Source organism: Poecilia formosa, unplaced genomic scaffold (assembly GCF_000485575.1).
Source record: "Poecilia formosa unplaced genomic scaffold, Poecilia_formosa-5.1.2 Scaffold14, whole genome shotgun sequence".
Classification (NCBI taxonomy): domain Eukaryota; kingdom Metazoa; phylum Chordata; class Actinopteri; order Cyprinodontiformes; family Poeciliidae; genus Poecilia; species Poecilia formosa.
The window spans coordinates 20,035-34,755 of NW_006799953.1; the positions used below are offsets into that span (position 1 = coordinate 20,035).

The 14,721-nt window shown below is 39.8% G+C and overlaps 1 protein-coding gene across 5 annotated transcripts in view; it reads left to right on the forward strand.

The window, feature by feature from the left end:
• Positions 1-14,721, forward strand: part of tspoap1 (TSPO associated protein 1) — a 69,732-nt gene that overhangs the window by 5,946 nt on the left and 49,065 nt on the right. For 3 of the 5 annotated variants that reach the window (XM_016668227.1, XM_016668228.1, XM_016668231.1), the window contains exons 3-4: positions 13,474-13,581; positions 13,934-14,062. In XM_016668227.1, the coding sequence (XP_016523713.1) occupies positions 13,474-13,581; positions 13,934-14,062 (237 nt within the window). Of the gene's footprint in view, positions 1-934; positions 2,084-13,473; positions 13,582-13,933; positions 14,063-14,721 lie in introns of those variants that run through there. The other 2 variants (XM_016668229.1, XM_016668232.1) reach the window with 1 other exon arrangement.

Here is a 14,721-nt window from a genome sequence, read left to right on the forward strand (position 1 = left end):
TAGAATAAAAGGTTTCATAAGTGCTAATGATCAGTAGAATGACTCAAAATCAATATATTGGTGGAATTAAAATAATAAGTTCTGGTAGCATTAATGCTTACCTTCATTAGGTTAGAAAATAATGGAATAGAAATATATTGCCCCACAGTGGGGAAACTCAGACGTGACAGCAGCAAGTTAAAAATAAACTTTGAGGATGAATATTCTCACAAAGGTAAGCGATATAAAAATAAGAATGAGCGACTGCAGACATCCGATACCTCCTTTGGATCCATCCGTCTTTCTATTGATTGATCAGGCATCATTCTTCCATCTGTCTGTATGTCGGCCCGTCCAGCCGTCCTTTCACTTATTAATCAGTGGTAGAAATCAAACTCTATTATTTGCAAGTGTTTACACTTTAAATCAGCTTTAAAAAACAAGGTGAGAAACGACTGCCAACACTGAATTTAGATTGAATTTTAACATGGGGGAGTTCAAGTAGATGTGATTGTGACTTTTCTTCTTCTCTGTCGATCCTGTGGCGTTTGGGAATGAACCACTGTTCTGACTTAGTTTTATTGTGCTGGAATAGCTGAAATATTTCTTCCAAACCTACAAGACCAAACAGCAGAGTGGTTGCTGTAATTTAAACACTGACGTGCAGCACCATTACAAACATTCACGTATCTGTCTCTAAAGCTTTTTCAGGAAGCTGTGAGTTCAATCAGTGGTTAAGCGTTTTTTTCTTTTTGAAGAGCTGCAGTAAAATATCAGTTTGGACAGGGCACACTTGTTCTTTTGCCTGCCTCCCTCTGTTGCAGCGCCCACTGCCTTCTCCACAATCAATAGGCAGCCACCATCATTCCAGCGTCATCTCCATGGAAACGAGCCGTAGCCGCTGTGATGATTGGGTCCCGACTCAAAGCTTGCCTTTTTGTGATAGGACAAGGGTAGCAGTACTCCCTGCCCCCCTCCTCTCATCGGCACTTGCCGTCTTAGACTCCCTGGCTTTTCCCTCCGTCCTCGTTCCTTACCTTTTATTGCAATATAAATAAGATGGGATTAAGCAGCCCTGTCGAGTCTTGTGGAATTTGGATTAAAACGCTCTGTGACATGGCCGCCGCGTCAGTGACGACAGTGCTGAGGAGTCATCGTGCCACCCACATCCCAGCCTCGCAGCAAGAACGGAGACCAGGAATGGAGACCTGTTAGTTGGACTCTCTCCATGTTTTCCGGTGCAAATCCAGCCTCGTTTGGGACTCGGTTTGAGCCTGCGTGTGCGGTTTGGAAATGATGCACGGTGAAAAAGCGAGCCTGCGTATGCTCCTCTTCTTGTCCCTGCCGAACCTCCGAGACGCCAGCAACGAGAAGGAGCGAAACGAGCCATGATTGTTCGTCATAAATGTTTGAAGTAAGATGCAAAAGACTGCTACAGTGCCATGACAATCAGTTGCTAGCTTTTAACAGCCAAGTCGAGAAACATGGAACTGAACGTCTTCAATTTGGAGAACGTCACCGCACAAGAGCATGGATGCTGCTTAAAGCTCCTGCTTCATTTGGAACTACCTTAATCTGTCTCCACTACATAAACTCATTAATACACTTATGAGGCATATTGTTTAGTATCTGACAAGAATGCCAAGAAATGAACCTTGCTTGATTTGAGACATTCTGCCTTTGCTGTGAAAAATGCACTTCCTCTGAAACTTCAGCAGAACAGGACAACCGTGATCCTCGTCAACCTAAAGAGAGCATGTAGGGAGGAAGGGTCAGACTTGACTGCGGACCTCATTTGGTCTCGCAGATTCCCTCTGATGCTGTTTGCTTAAACAGAGGGATGTATGACCTGTGCGCTCGGCCCGAGCAGCCCGAACCTGCACCGACACGCACAGAGATGGAGAGCCCCGAAGAGACGCAAGCTCTCGGACGCCGGCCCGGCGAGCAGGAACACAGGGCGTCTCAGGAGCAGGATGATAAGAAACGTGGGCTTTTGGACAAGGACATCCCAGCTCCTGCTCATTTAAAGACGTCGCTGTTAGGAAAGAGGCACCATTCGCTTTATGCAAACCTCCATGGGTTTGAAATGGAAGGATTACGAAAGGTAAGCGGCGTTTGTGTCTTTTCGCTCCATTACTGATGGGGGAGTTTACCGCTTACTTTTATTCCAGCAACATGATTCACATTACAAACTAATTATGTCCACGAACTGTTGACACTAAATAAGATCTGAATGCCTGAAGGTTGTAGGAATGTGCATCCAGGAAGCCTTTGAATGAGGCTTCCTGGATGCTGAACTATAGTGTGTGTATGCTCACACACTATAGTTGTGCAGACAAGTTATCTGGAGCAAAGTTGTGCTTGGCATGAGTTATTCTGACTTAGGATGACCCAGTAGCTATTTTCACTCGTATGGGTGTTCTTAAAGAAGGCACAACTCAGACTGCATGCTAAAGACTGCATGCTAAAGTTGATTTTTATTCTTTTGTTGTAGAATTACACAATTTATCCACTCTAGACTAAGAAGAATCCAGTGGAGTCACTTTTTATATATCTGAGTTATGAAATAGAAGAATACAATATAATTCCCTTTCTTGTCCCTCACTGGGGAAATTCAGTGCAATATAGAGAAATACTCAGTGATATACAGTATTTGTAAAAGTATTCATACACTTTGAACTTTTGTTTGCAAAGAAGCTCAAAGCCAGTCGGATTAAACGGAGACTATTTGTAAAAATCAGTTCTGAAAGCTTGGATTTAGATCTGAACCTTGACTAGGTCATTCTGACACATGAATATGCTTTGATTTAAACCACTGGAGTTTTGGTTGTACGTTTAGAGTCGTCCTGCGGGAACGTAGACCTCCGCCCGACTTTCAGATCTTTTGTAAACTTGAACAGGCTTTACTTTCAGGATTCCCGTCAACATGGAGCAGCTGTCATGTCAATCCTGAAGGATAAAACTTAAACGATGACTCCTTATGGCTCTCTTTTAACAATACACACAAAGACACCATGTTTTTTCAGATTTTTTATTTGATTTTACTTGTAAACTTCCTTCCATTCCACAGTTATGCCTTACTTTATGTGAACATAAAGTCCCAGTAAAATACATTGAAGTTAAAATGTGATGAGTATAAATACTTTCCTAGCATTAAAAATCAGCCATATGAAGAGCATTTTGATATATTTTCTTTATGCTTTTCCACTTTCACTTTTTGACGATTTTCATTGTGTCCTTAGTCTTGACCGGCTTTTTTCATCAAGCTAGTAATTTGATCCTTGCTGCGTTCCCCACCTCCGTCTCTTTATTACCCTATCAACGTAATCGCGGCTAAACAAAAGCTCCCTAATAAACTCTCAGCGCCCAACCTGGGAGCAAATGTGTGGCCGCAGCCGGTGAGATGAAGCATTAAATGACACATTAGGAAAGATTATTTGGTCATTTCACAGCAAGGGTCTGCAATTTGTTGGCTCCTCAGCAGGAGGTTGTCACATTCAGATTACCCTTCAGGATCAGCTGTGAATTTAACACAAATAGCCTTGATTTGACTCTTTTTCAGCCTAGAATTTAAAAAGTAATCTTTTGTGGGAGTAAAAGATTGCTGGGATTACATACGAGAACTTGTCTATCAGGTGTTCAGAACACTTTGCAATAAATAACCACAGGTCCAACCACATGTTTGCGTTAGAAGCACAAAAACTTTTTCTTGTTTTGCCATTATTGGTGATCCTTAAAGATAATCATTCCTAGATGTAACACGTAGGTGCAGAGGTTGTCGACCGGCAGAGAAAGTTTCCGTATAAATATGTCTTTCTATTTGTTGGAACAAAGATGCATGCACAACTCCATGTGAACAGTCCTTAACTCCCTGTCAGGTTGTCTGTCTGCTCTTGTTAACACCTGGTTTGCACCATCAGGCCTCCTTACAGTTCGCTGTGTTTTCACAGTGGGGGTTTTATCTAGGAAATCATTTCTACAACCTGTGATTTTCTGTCTGTTCACCTAAGCCAGGTAAGCAACCCAGACTCCTGTAATGATGGTGCTAAGGTGGCTGCAGCAGTCTGAGATTTTTCGTTTTTCTTTTCTACTGGTATCTCAACACAGCAGTTTACAAACTATATTAAATAACTCTATAACACATTGTTCTATTTATGTCATTTATAAGATTTTAATTCTAATGCCATTTCAGCAAAAGTTGCAATAGATATTTTTACAACTTGGATTATGATGCATTCACATCATGCTGTATATTTAGTTTTTTTAGTTATTTATGTCAGCATTGGTCTTGTTTTGACTTTACATTAGACATACATTTTAACTCATAACTAATTTTAACTTCCTTCATATATGAAGGACTACACATCATGAAAAATACTTTAATTATCCACTTCCTTTGTTTCTGGTGTCCCACAGGGCTCTGCCTTGAGTTTAGCTCTGTTTTTATTATATTTATTGCCACCTGGGCTGCAAACCATACCATGGCTTTTCATTTTTATTTATTTTTTTTTAATTTTTGCAGAAGTTGTAGAGGCATGCCTGCCCCTACAACGGGAAAGAAAATGTTTCAAAAATCTTGATGACAGCAAGACTATTTATTTAGTTTGATCATAATGTACAATAGTATCCTCTAGGTTCTTGTGTTAAGAACATTGGTGTGACCTTTGGTAATAATTTTAACTCTGATAACCTGATGAGTTTTGACACTTGGTCAACTATTGTTTTGCAAAGTGCTGTTTACTCAGTCGCCTGAACAATTTCTTCTTTGCAGAAAGAAAGCCAAACTAAACATGCATGCTGGCTTGTTATCTGTGGCTCCAAGCACAGTATTTACAACCTTCACCTCGTCGACATCTCTTAGCCCTGCTGTGAGTGAAATGACATAACTGGATGCTCAGCAGAAAATCTGTAAAAGCTGCATCAGGTCATGCTGTTTTCATGACTGATGCGGCAGAGTTAAGAAATTGTCTTGAAAGCTGTTTTTATCACTCCTCTGCATAAACGCGGTAAGTTTTGAAATGGTACATGTAGAATCTGGGATACTCGGGCACGGTTGCTGTTCTGAAACATGTTTACCATACATTACTTAAATTAAGTCCTTATGAAATATACATATATATGCATATTTCTGTTGTTTTGAACATTTATGACATGACTTGAAGAGTGAGCCAGTTCACCTGTATTGTCTTCAGGCTTCTGGTTTTTGGAGTTATTATAAACAGATTGTTTTTCTTTTAGAAAATCACAAAATATTTAGGTAGCAATCATAGGACACAAAAGAAAAGCAATAATTCTTGCATTGGAAACTGGAGATGGTGTAGATTTATTTTTAGACTCACCTTTGCATTTTTTGTGATGAGTCCATAAAAGGTTAATATGTGTACAAGATCGATCTCTGTTTCTGATCTTTGCTAAGTGGTTTCATACCGTATGTGTTGGTGGGCATATTTACTTGCATGTCTCTGCGGCTGTGTGTGTGTTTGATTGGCCAGCCATGTTATGTGGTGTAAATAATTGATTGGGGAGTGCAAAGAGAATCTCTGGGGTACTGGTTCCTCCCCATATTCCAGTTGAAGCATGCCTGAGTGTCTGGCTGCCATCTGGCTGCAATGAGGCGCTTAGTCTTAGTGAAACAGAGGTTACAAGCGTTGTTCAGCTGTCACTTTTCCTTACAGTGTACATTTAATCTGCTGGCTATTACCTGTACACCGTAAAGCTGTGTCAGGAATTGAAAGAATGTTGAAGTCCTTGTTCTCCTTTTGGTTCACTGTATCAGTTAAAGTTCAATAGTGACCAAAGTGCCCCAGATGGACAGGCAATCACTGCCTTAATGATGACAGCTTTTATCCTAATGCACAACGCAAAGTACGTGACATATGTTGATGTTTCTAGTCATCTTTTGCAGAATCCACTTTCGGTTCACACACGTTGGGAAGAAATATTTTGATGTGAAGATGTTTTGTATATAAACGAAGTGCTTGTTAAGCCACATCCCCAGAGCTCTGTCCTTTCTGTGACATTTCCATATCGTTTGATCATCTGCTCGGGCTTCTGTCAAGGTTAAATTGTGTTTTGCTCATGAGCGTAAATGCTTTTCGACCAGAAGATGAAGGAGAAGCTCGTCACGTTCCCATTCTACTTCATGTTCTTGCGGTTTGTATTAAAATTACATTATTCTCACATTGAAACCTCGATGTCACATTGCCCCAGCATACCAGAGGTAATTGTGATGTATAGTCCATTTTACCTGCTGTTTCTTTTCTCTTGACTGTTGCATTTCAGAGAACTGCTGCTAAGCCTCAGTTCTCATTCTGTGGAGCGAGCAATAAGTGTGAAGGATGGCCCAGTCAATATTTTGTTAATAGAGAGAACACAGTGCACTGTTTTAGTTGCTTCTGCCACACAGGCTTATTTGCTGAAAACCCCCCAGTGGGATTTTGTTGCACTCGGCTTCTAGTGAAATGATGATAGACCAACAGGTCTGCCCTTTACCTTTGTGGACAGATAATCTGCCACCATAGTTTGTAGTTTATTCGATACGAGATGCACAAATAATAGTAATAGAAACAGAAACAACCAATCAGAGCTAGGAGGAGGGTTTTCTAAATGTAGTACCCCCTCTTGCTTTCTCCTTGCTAAGCTACAGCTGGTTCAACAAAACGTAGCCTGAGTGCTAAGGGTAGCTAGCATAGCCACTGATGACGTCTTCCTGTAATGGTGAGTTGTTTTTCCACCATTAACACATTGAGCAGCATACAGGAAGTTTATTGACAGCATTAAAACACTTCTTCTGGTTCTGTTTTTTCACAAGGATTGGTGCATTTTTGCAGACTGTAATAGTAGCACTAGCACAAGGTGGAAGAGCTTGATTTTTTTCACTGACTAGCTGTCTCGTACCGTACTGTCACATGACATGGTGGCAGTTTAACCAAATACTTTTATATTTTTGTAAAAGTTACATATTGCATCTTCAGTGGCCTTTTCTCAGTTTGGTGAAAAGATGACGTCTATTTTAATAGTAAATTAAAATGGGCTTTCAGAACAAAAACTGTTATTTACACGCCTGGTAACAGAGACCGTTTAGCTTAACCACGGGCTGGTTACCGTTCTCAAGGTGGTGCCTAGTTCTGCCTTAGACATGTCTGCTTGTTTATTATGATGGTGAACGCTAACCTTTTTATGTGTGTCTGAGAGAGGCTGCATTGGCTTGGAAAAAGCACATTACAGAGTTTAGGTTTAGACGAAAACATTGCATTAATTATTTTAAAAAGACCCATCCAATCTGTTTGATGTTAAATATGCTACGATTTGCACGCTCTTATATTTGAGTCGTGATGATCAGTGGGAATTTTAAATATTACAGTTCTGCAAAACTGTTTTTCCACACCAGGATAAATGTTGCTGCTGTTACATTTATCCTGGTGTAAAGAGCAAAAGAGCTTCTCTTGCTCTTTTGCGTATGTAATTTTCTTAACAAATCAACATTTGTTGTCTTGTGATGCTTGTGGAGGGTTTGTGTGAATGAAGCCGTTTGGGAGACCCTTCCATCGCTTCTCTCCTCGTCTGTTTCAACAGCCCAGACGTTTTATACACTCCCGGCACTTTATTAGGCTCTTGGAGGTTCAGGAGGCTGTGGCAGTTTAATATGTTGTGTGAGATGAAGGGGAAGACATGCTTAAATGGGTTTTAATTACTTTGTTGAAGAGGCACTGTTATAATTGCTTTGAGAAGGAAGCCCAAGAAGGCCGTAATCCAGAAACAACACTGGTACATTCACCAGAAAACCGGATTACATCGATGTACATTAAAATCTGAATTAGCATGTTGGACTTTGGGATTCACACAATATTCACACAAATGTACATAACTTACATTTGTTCTGTGTGCTTCTCTTATATGCTCCAATTTTGGCACAAGAAAACTACATTTCAAACAGCAATGTTGGTTTCTGTTTGAGCTTAATCAGGGGATGCTCATTTGATGGCTGGTAGTACGAGGAAGGTTGGAGGTAGAACGCCTGGGGGAAGAAATGGGGACTCCCATGTTGGCTCTTTGTTCTCTCCATATGAGAACCCCCCCACCTCCCAGTATCTGTCAGCATCAGCTACCCTGCAGAGATGAGATGTAATAAATGCAGGGGGGGGATTTGAGAGGACACTTAAGAGGGATTCCTCATGACTTATATATGAGTATTGGGAGGCTTCTGGTGATAATGAAATGGACTACAAACAGCTTTGTAGTTCTTTTCTCTGTTTTTTCAGAGGGGTTGATCTTCCTGGAGTTTTACTCAGCCCCAGTATTTATTGTTATTGTTTGTGTTTTTAATAGGTAGGTACTGTTGCTATGATACTTGTGTCATGAGAAGGCATTAAACACCTATCAAAATGATCTTTCTGCATTTTAGCTAATTACCTGAGAGACCAACATCACTGTATTAAACAACAAATGTAAGTGAGAAGAAATTTAATCATTTAATCTCTTGAGCATGTCAATGAAATTGAACCAGAACGCCACAGTTAGGCCCGCCACTGTAATTTAATATGTGGCCCGTCTTTACCCGTCAACTACATGGTTACTATTCAACAAATACAGCTGATGTTGGCTTCTTGCTGCCTCAGCTATCATGTCTAACAAAGAAGCGCACATGGCAATGCATGAGTGCTCATTTGCCTGTCTGTGTCTTTTGTCTTGTTGCCAGACTCCTCAGAGGGTTCTCCAGTGGGGGATTTCTAGCTGTCGGACTAAAAAAAAAAAAAAATGCTGATGTTAGCATTTCTATGAAGCAATGAATTTCTTTATCCCGTGCAAAGGCTTCCTTTGGATCTAAAGCAAAGGAACAATCTGGAAATGTGCCCCGAATGTTAATATTCACAAAAAAAACTATTTGTAAGTCTTTTTTTTTGTTGTTGTTGTTTTTTGCTTGTGTCTACAGAGTTCACTGTTTTCTTTCAGGCAACAAGAAATAGATAAAATATTGTCACTGTTTTGCCATTATGTTAATGCTTAAAACGTTTATAAAGAAGACCATAATGCACAGAATTTATACAATACTTCATTTTGAGCTAAATTATCTTTACAGCTAGTGCTAAAATGATGAGCGCTATTATTCTGTGAGAAAGAATCAATTATGCTTTTGTTTTAACTTTCTTTAATATATTTTACCAGTACCTGCAGGTCTTGAAATCTGAATATTATTTTTTATCCTAATTTGTGTCCGTTATAAAAGGAGATTTAGAGTCTTTATGATAAGATTAAGGGTCTCATATCTGATATTGGATAAAATGCATGTCTGCCTGCTTTTTTTGAGCTTTTTTGTTCTTCTTCATAGCAAAGACAAAACGGGAGCTTTACAGAAAATCCCAATGCTGTTTGGAGTGAGACTACAAGTTGCACATAAAACGGCTTATGGACTCGGTGATTTTGAAGAGGTCTATATTTCCTCCATGATGGAGCTTTATAGTCTCAATGAAAAGCTCAGATGTCATAAATGTTTTCCTACGACATAAAGTGCAATCGCTATAAACAGAAATCAGTCACGATGACAGAGGACAGCTGTGTGTTCAGCTCTGTGCATTTCTGCATTGCGATGTGTACATTTTATTTTGTCATTTACAAAAACGCACGATAAAATGAAACATTTCCTCTTATGTCATCGTATTATTAATACCCTCAGTACACTGTTTTGTATCTGCCTTACATTTGACCTTCTTTAGGTGAAAAGCAGTCCAGCATCTCCAACTAAGCCAGGTGAGACGTCTACTTTAAAGACATAACGGTCTATAATTTTTTTTCCCTTTTACACACACTAGCAATGCTAAGGCTTTGCAGAGATGGGTATTTAAAACATTTAAAAACTGACACTACTCATCGGATTGTTTGCGGTCCTCAGCAGATACGGTTGTTTCTGGTGTCGGATCAGTCTGCATATTCTGAGCGTTCGCCGCTACAGCAGACAGACCCAAATGTTACAGGCTGCTTTTCCTGCCATGCTTCCGGCTCAATCGCCTGGCAGACGTTTGTGGGGGAGACCCCTGCCCTCCTGCTACTGAGTTACATCTGCCCAGCTTTACTGAGCCAGGTCCATGTAAAAAATAAAAAATAAAATGAGTAAAAAAAACATTAGGTTGTGGGAGAGAATTGGCTGAATACTAATAAGCATGCTGGCCTTGGACAGACCTCACCACTGCAGCCCTTTTCTTCCTGCTTCGTGAAGCAGTGGTGTAACTTGCCTGAGGAAAAGCCCCTGGGTATTTCATTAGGATTCACAGGAAACAGAAAATCGACATGGATGGACTCCAGAATGATTAAAATCAAAACAGAAGAGGCAGAAAAGTCATGTTGGCACAACTTCCTCCAAATGGATAGAAACGTCCCCTCATTTTAGACAAAGACTTCTTCTAACTTTTAAAATAAATTTTTATTATGGTGATAGATTTTCTTAACTATCAGCAATTTGGTGGCTAAAATTGAGTGTATATTTTCATTAAATTCTGCAGCTGAGTAAATCTGGCTTGATTTTCAGTATAAACAGTGTTTACTGGTAATTTTTTTTAACACCCTGTATAACCTTGTTACCAATTTGCGAGCCATAAAAACAGTCGGGGGGGGTTTCTAGTTAATTTAAAAACGATTTGACAACAACAAAAGAAATAAGTCAGACTGAAAGGAATTAAAGCAAGTTTCTGGACCATTTGATTTAATCTGATTATAGTTTTAAACACCATTTAAAACTATAATTACATTATAGTTTATTGTGACAGGTCTCTGACTATGTTATGTCAACATTAAGGCTTGGATATTATTATAACAGCTGTCACAAGTAACAGGAAGTTGTTTAGATTTCCATTAGTTTAAATCACTTTGTTACTTCAAATTATGGTTACTTAGCACCAAATTAGTGTTTTAGTTGTGAAATAAAATCAAATATCTTCAGGAAACTTTCTTTTTAGTTCTTGTTGATGTTAAATTTAGAAAAAAATAAAAAAATAAGGATATAATGTGTCTCTGTGTTGAGACTGGTTCATCCATCAAGTTGAGAGGTCTTTTTATGCCCCTTTAGTAAAGAAGCAATTAACATACTGAGTTTAATGTTTAGTTTTAATGGTATCCGTCTATGTGTGTAGTGTTACTATGCAGCTCGCCCCAGTGATAAATGAACTGAGTAAAGTTGAATAAGCGTTATTTCTGTGTGTCCCTGAAAAAAAATGCTCATCAGCAAAGCAAATAGTCCTATAATGAGATGCTGCTTGCTGGAGTTTTTCAAGGCTTTGCAAAGCTGTGGGTCGTTTCTTCTCATGTCCTAATAGATCATTGTAATGATATACTGAAGATATGGCTTCTGCATACATCGTGAGCTCTTTTTTTTCCTTTTCTTTCCTCCACTAGATCACAGTTATAACGTTTTCCGTGTGGTCAAACCAAAAGCCCAGAATGTTTGCTGGAATACTTTCTGCAGCATAAAGAATTAGAGTGGCTAACCAGCAGACATAACTCGGCCTTATTTTGGTGTGTGTCCCTAACGTAACAGGAGGATCTGCGGTGCCGAAACCTCCTAAAAATGTTATGTCATTCTCGTATGGCGCTCCTCCAGGATGTAAATGTGAAATGACGTGCTGTGCAAAATCAAACTGTTAAATACGTGAGGTTGTTCACATTTTAACGGAATGAGTGAAACTTTGGAGATAATCTGAGCCGAGCTTTGCTCAGAGAGCATTGGAGTGCAAGAGTGAACCTGCTGACTTTGTGTCTGTATGGATTTTAAAGGTTGTAAGGAAGGCTGGTCTGCTGCCTGTAGTGACAGACTGTGTTTTTGCTGTGGCTGCATGCTGTTTGCACCTAATTTAGACAGTATACGGAATCTATTAATACAATACATGAGCTTGTTTCAGGAAACTGCATCAAGATTTTTCCGTAACGATTCAGTCAAACATTGACTGGATACCAGAGGTTGACTTTCTAGAGCTATTTTATATCATAAGTCTGCTAACGAGATGTTCGCAGTAGGCGCACTGGGCCAGTCGCTGAAAGTACTGCATACCCAGAACTTACATCATACTTTTTGTGGTTACAGTCTTTTTGTTTTATGAACTGCCATCAAAAGTATCCCAGTGGCTAGAGTTTTCTCCAGCTGTATGTCAGCTGGCTAAAAGTTGCAACTCCAGAGGCGGCTGGTATTTGGAAATATTTCTGGTCGTGATTCTGGTCATTGGTAAATTTTGTTTATGTCAACAAGATGTAAGGAATTGGTATCATTATCATAACTGTAATGGTACGTTCTTGTTTTTGGGGGGAATAAGATCATATTTCCTTTCTGACTTTCGTAATAGCAGTTAAATTGTGTTGTACATTTTGTGTCATTACACCACATCTACAGTTACTATGACAACATCATTAAAGTGTCAGCCCCTTGGCATTTTTGTGGCAAAATCTCCAATGATGTACAATCCGATGACCTTTTTATCAAGATTTTTGCCTTCGTGAATTGGTCAAGATATTGACTGTATGCTACTGATTTCTAGAACACATACAGGTTTGTAGGCTAAGATTAAAACTGTGATGTTTACATGAACACAGCTGATCTACTGATGGTTTATGCCAGGAGAAACCAGCATGCTCTTGTCCTGTGTAAACATTCAGTCTGTCGCACAGAAGCTCTCCTGTTTTTAATCAGTTTGTGGTTTGCAGCTGTCAACGACGGGCAACATAAAGACTACGCTCTTCAAACATTTTGAATGTGTCCGTTACTCTTTTCCTTTGAGGACGTCCTTTTTCCTGCTTTTACTCATCAACGTTTACTTCAGACGCTGTATTCATTTCCAACCTGCCTCATTTAAAGCCAGGCAGGGGAGCTGAAAGTCTAACGTGAACCTTACCCTACGTGCCTGATAAACTACTTATTACAGTCTCGGTTACAAGCGGGATGTTATGGCACAGTGACCATTGTTCTCTTCGGCAGCCTTGTTCTCATCCTGAATTACAAACAGATGAGCAACTCTGTCATCTACAACATCTAGGTTATGTGTCTTTGTCAACACACAATTGCAGCCTTGAAAATAATTCTGTTATTGAACTAAAAAATTGAAAGGTGAGTCAGAAAATGCAATGTAAAGTTTGTTGTTCTTACCGTCATTTCTGTTCCATAAGGAAATTCCTGCCTCACCTTTTCTGCATTGGTGCAACTTTTCAACTGCAGTACTAGTCAACAATGATTGACAACAGACAGATTCTTCTTTACCTTAGGTAACAATGAGACGACCCTACAGATATTCTGGATACGCTTGAACGTAATGTCAATAGTTGGATTGCTCTTGTTTGATGACTTGAAACATTTAGGTTTGACAAGAAAGCAAAAACCTGTGAAATATTTTAACAACGCCGTACCGCAGCGTAATATCTAATTAGTTCCTCCCTGAGAATGTTTTGCACTCAGGTATTTTTAAAAAACTGGAGGCTGTAGATGCTAAAATGAATATTTTTGTTGTGGTTCTCTCACAGAATGGGACAGACTACGGGCTCCTGGTGCGTCAGAACTCAGAGCTCCTGCGAACCCTCGACGAGCTGGAGAAGACGTGCAACACACTGAGGGAGGAGAACGGCCTGCTGGTAGGACTAAAAATAGTGTGTGTGTGTGTGTGTGTGTGTGTGTGTGTGCCGTTGATGAAAAGCTTTGTAGAAACTAGGCCAAGTCCACAAAACACTTAAAGAGATATTCCGACACTTCTTTTTTTTTTTTTTTTACCGGAATCCATTCAGTTTCGAAAATGTCGGATATTTTAGCCTCATGTCTTTATGGTGCACTGTGGGAGCACAGACTTCTGACTTTAAATCGGCAGGATATATCTTTATGTTAAACCCCCTCCTTGGCTCACGTGACTTAAAACCTGCTCGTTTGGCTGGTGGACCACTCACTGCAGACTCTTTGTGATGGTGTGATGTTTGTTTTTCATGTTTTTAGCGAAAGAGCAGCGCCCCAGAGACTGAGGAGAAGGTCAGGCGGTTGAGGAGGAAGAACACCGAGCTGACTGTTCTCGCTAAGAGACTGGAGGAGAGGGCTCGAAAACTACAGGAGGCCAACCTCAAAGTGGTACGCCACACTGATAAATATCCACACTTTCTTTTGCTGAGAGTTCGTTTTCTACTACTCACTTAAGAAAATAATAATAATAAATGCAGATTATTGTGGTCACAATGCCTCACCAAGAGCTAAAAAAAAGTTGCTTCTAACTTCAAAGGAATAAATTATTCATCACAAAAACCAGCCAACCAGAACTTACATGCTGTGTTTTATCTGGGTGCTCTACCTGAGAACCTTTCTCTGTATTTTAGCTGTTCCATTCTGTGACTAACACTTTGGTCAGTTTTGTTGTTTTAAAGCAGGGGTGTCAAACTCAATTTCACCGAGGGCCACTTCAGCATATTGGCCACTCTCAACGGGCCATATTGACGGTATGTGGTCCTCCAGACTGCAACTTTTAGATGCATCCCTGCTAAAATATACCTCAGACAAAAGGTTGACTTCCCTCATTAGCAGCAACTCAGTTCTGTAGAGGCTTATAATGAGTCAATGATCCAGGTATGTTAGAGAAGGAACAAGTTGCAGAATGGTAGCTCTGGAAAACTAGACTTGGGCGCCCCTAGCATAAATAAATAATGGTAAGGCTGTAATATATATACTTTATAGACTTTACGCAAAGATTTAGTCTCAGAGGCAAATGAAATGAATTAATTTTAAAAATCCTTTCT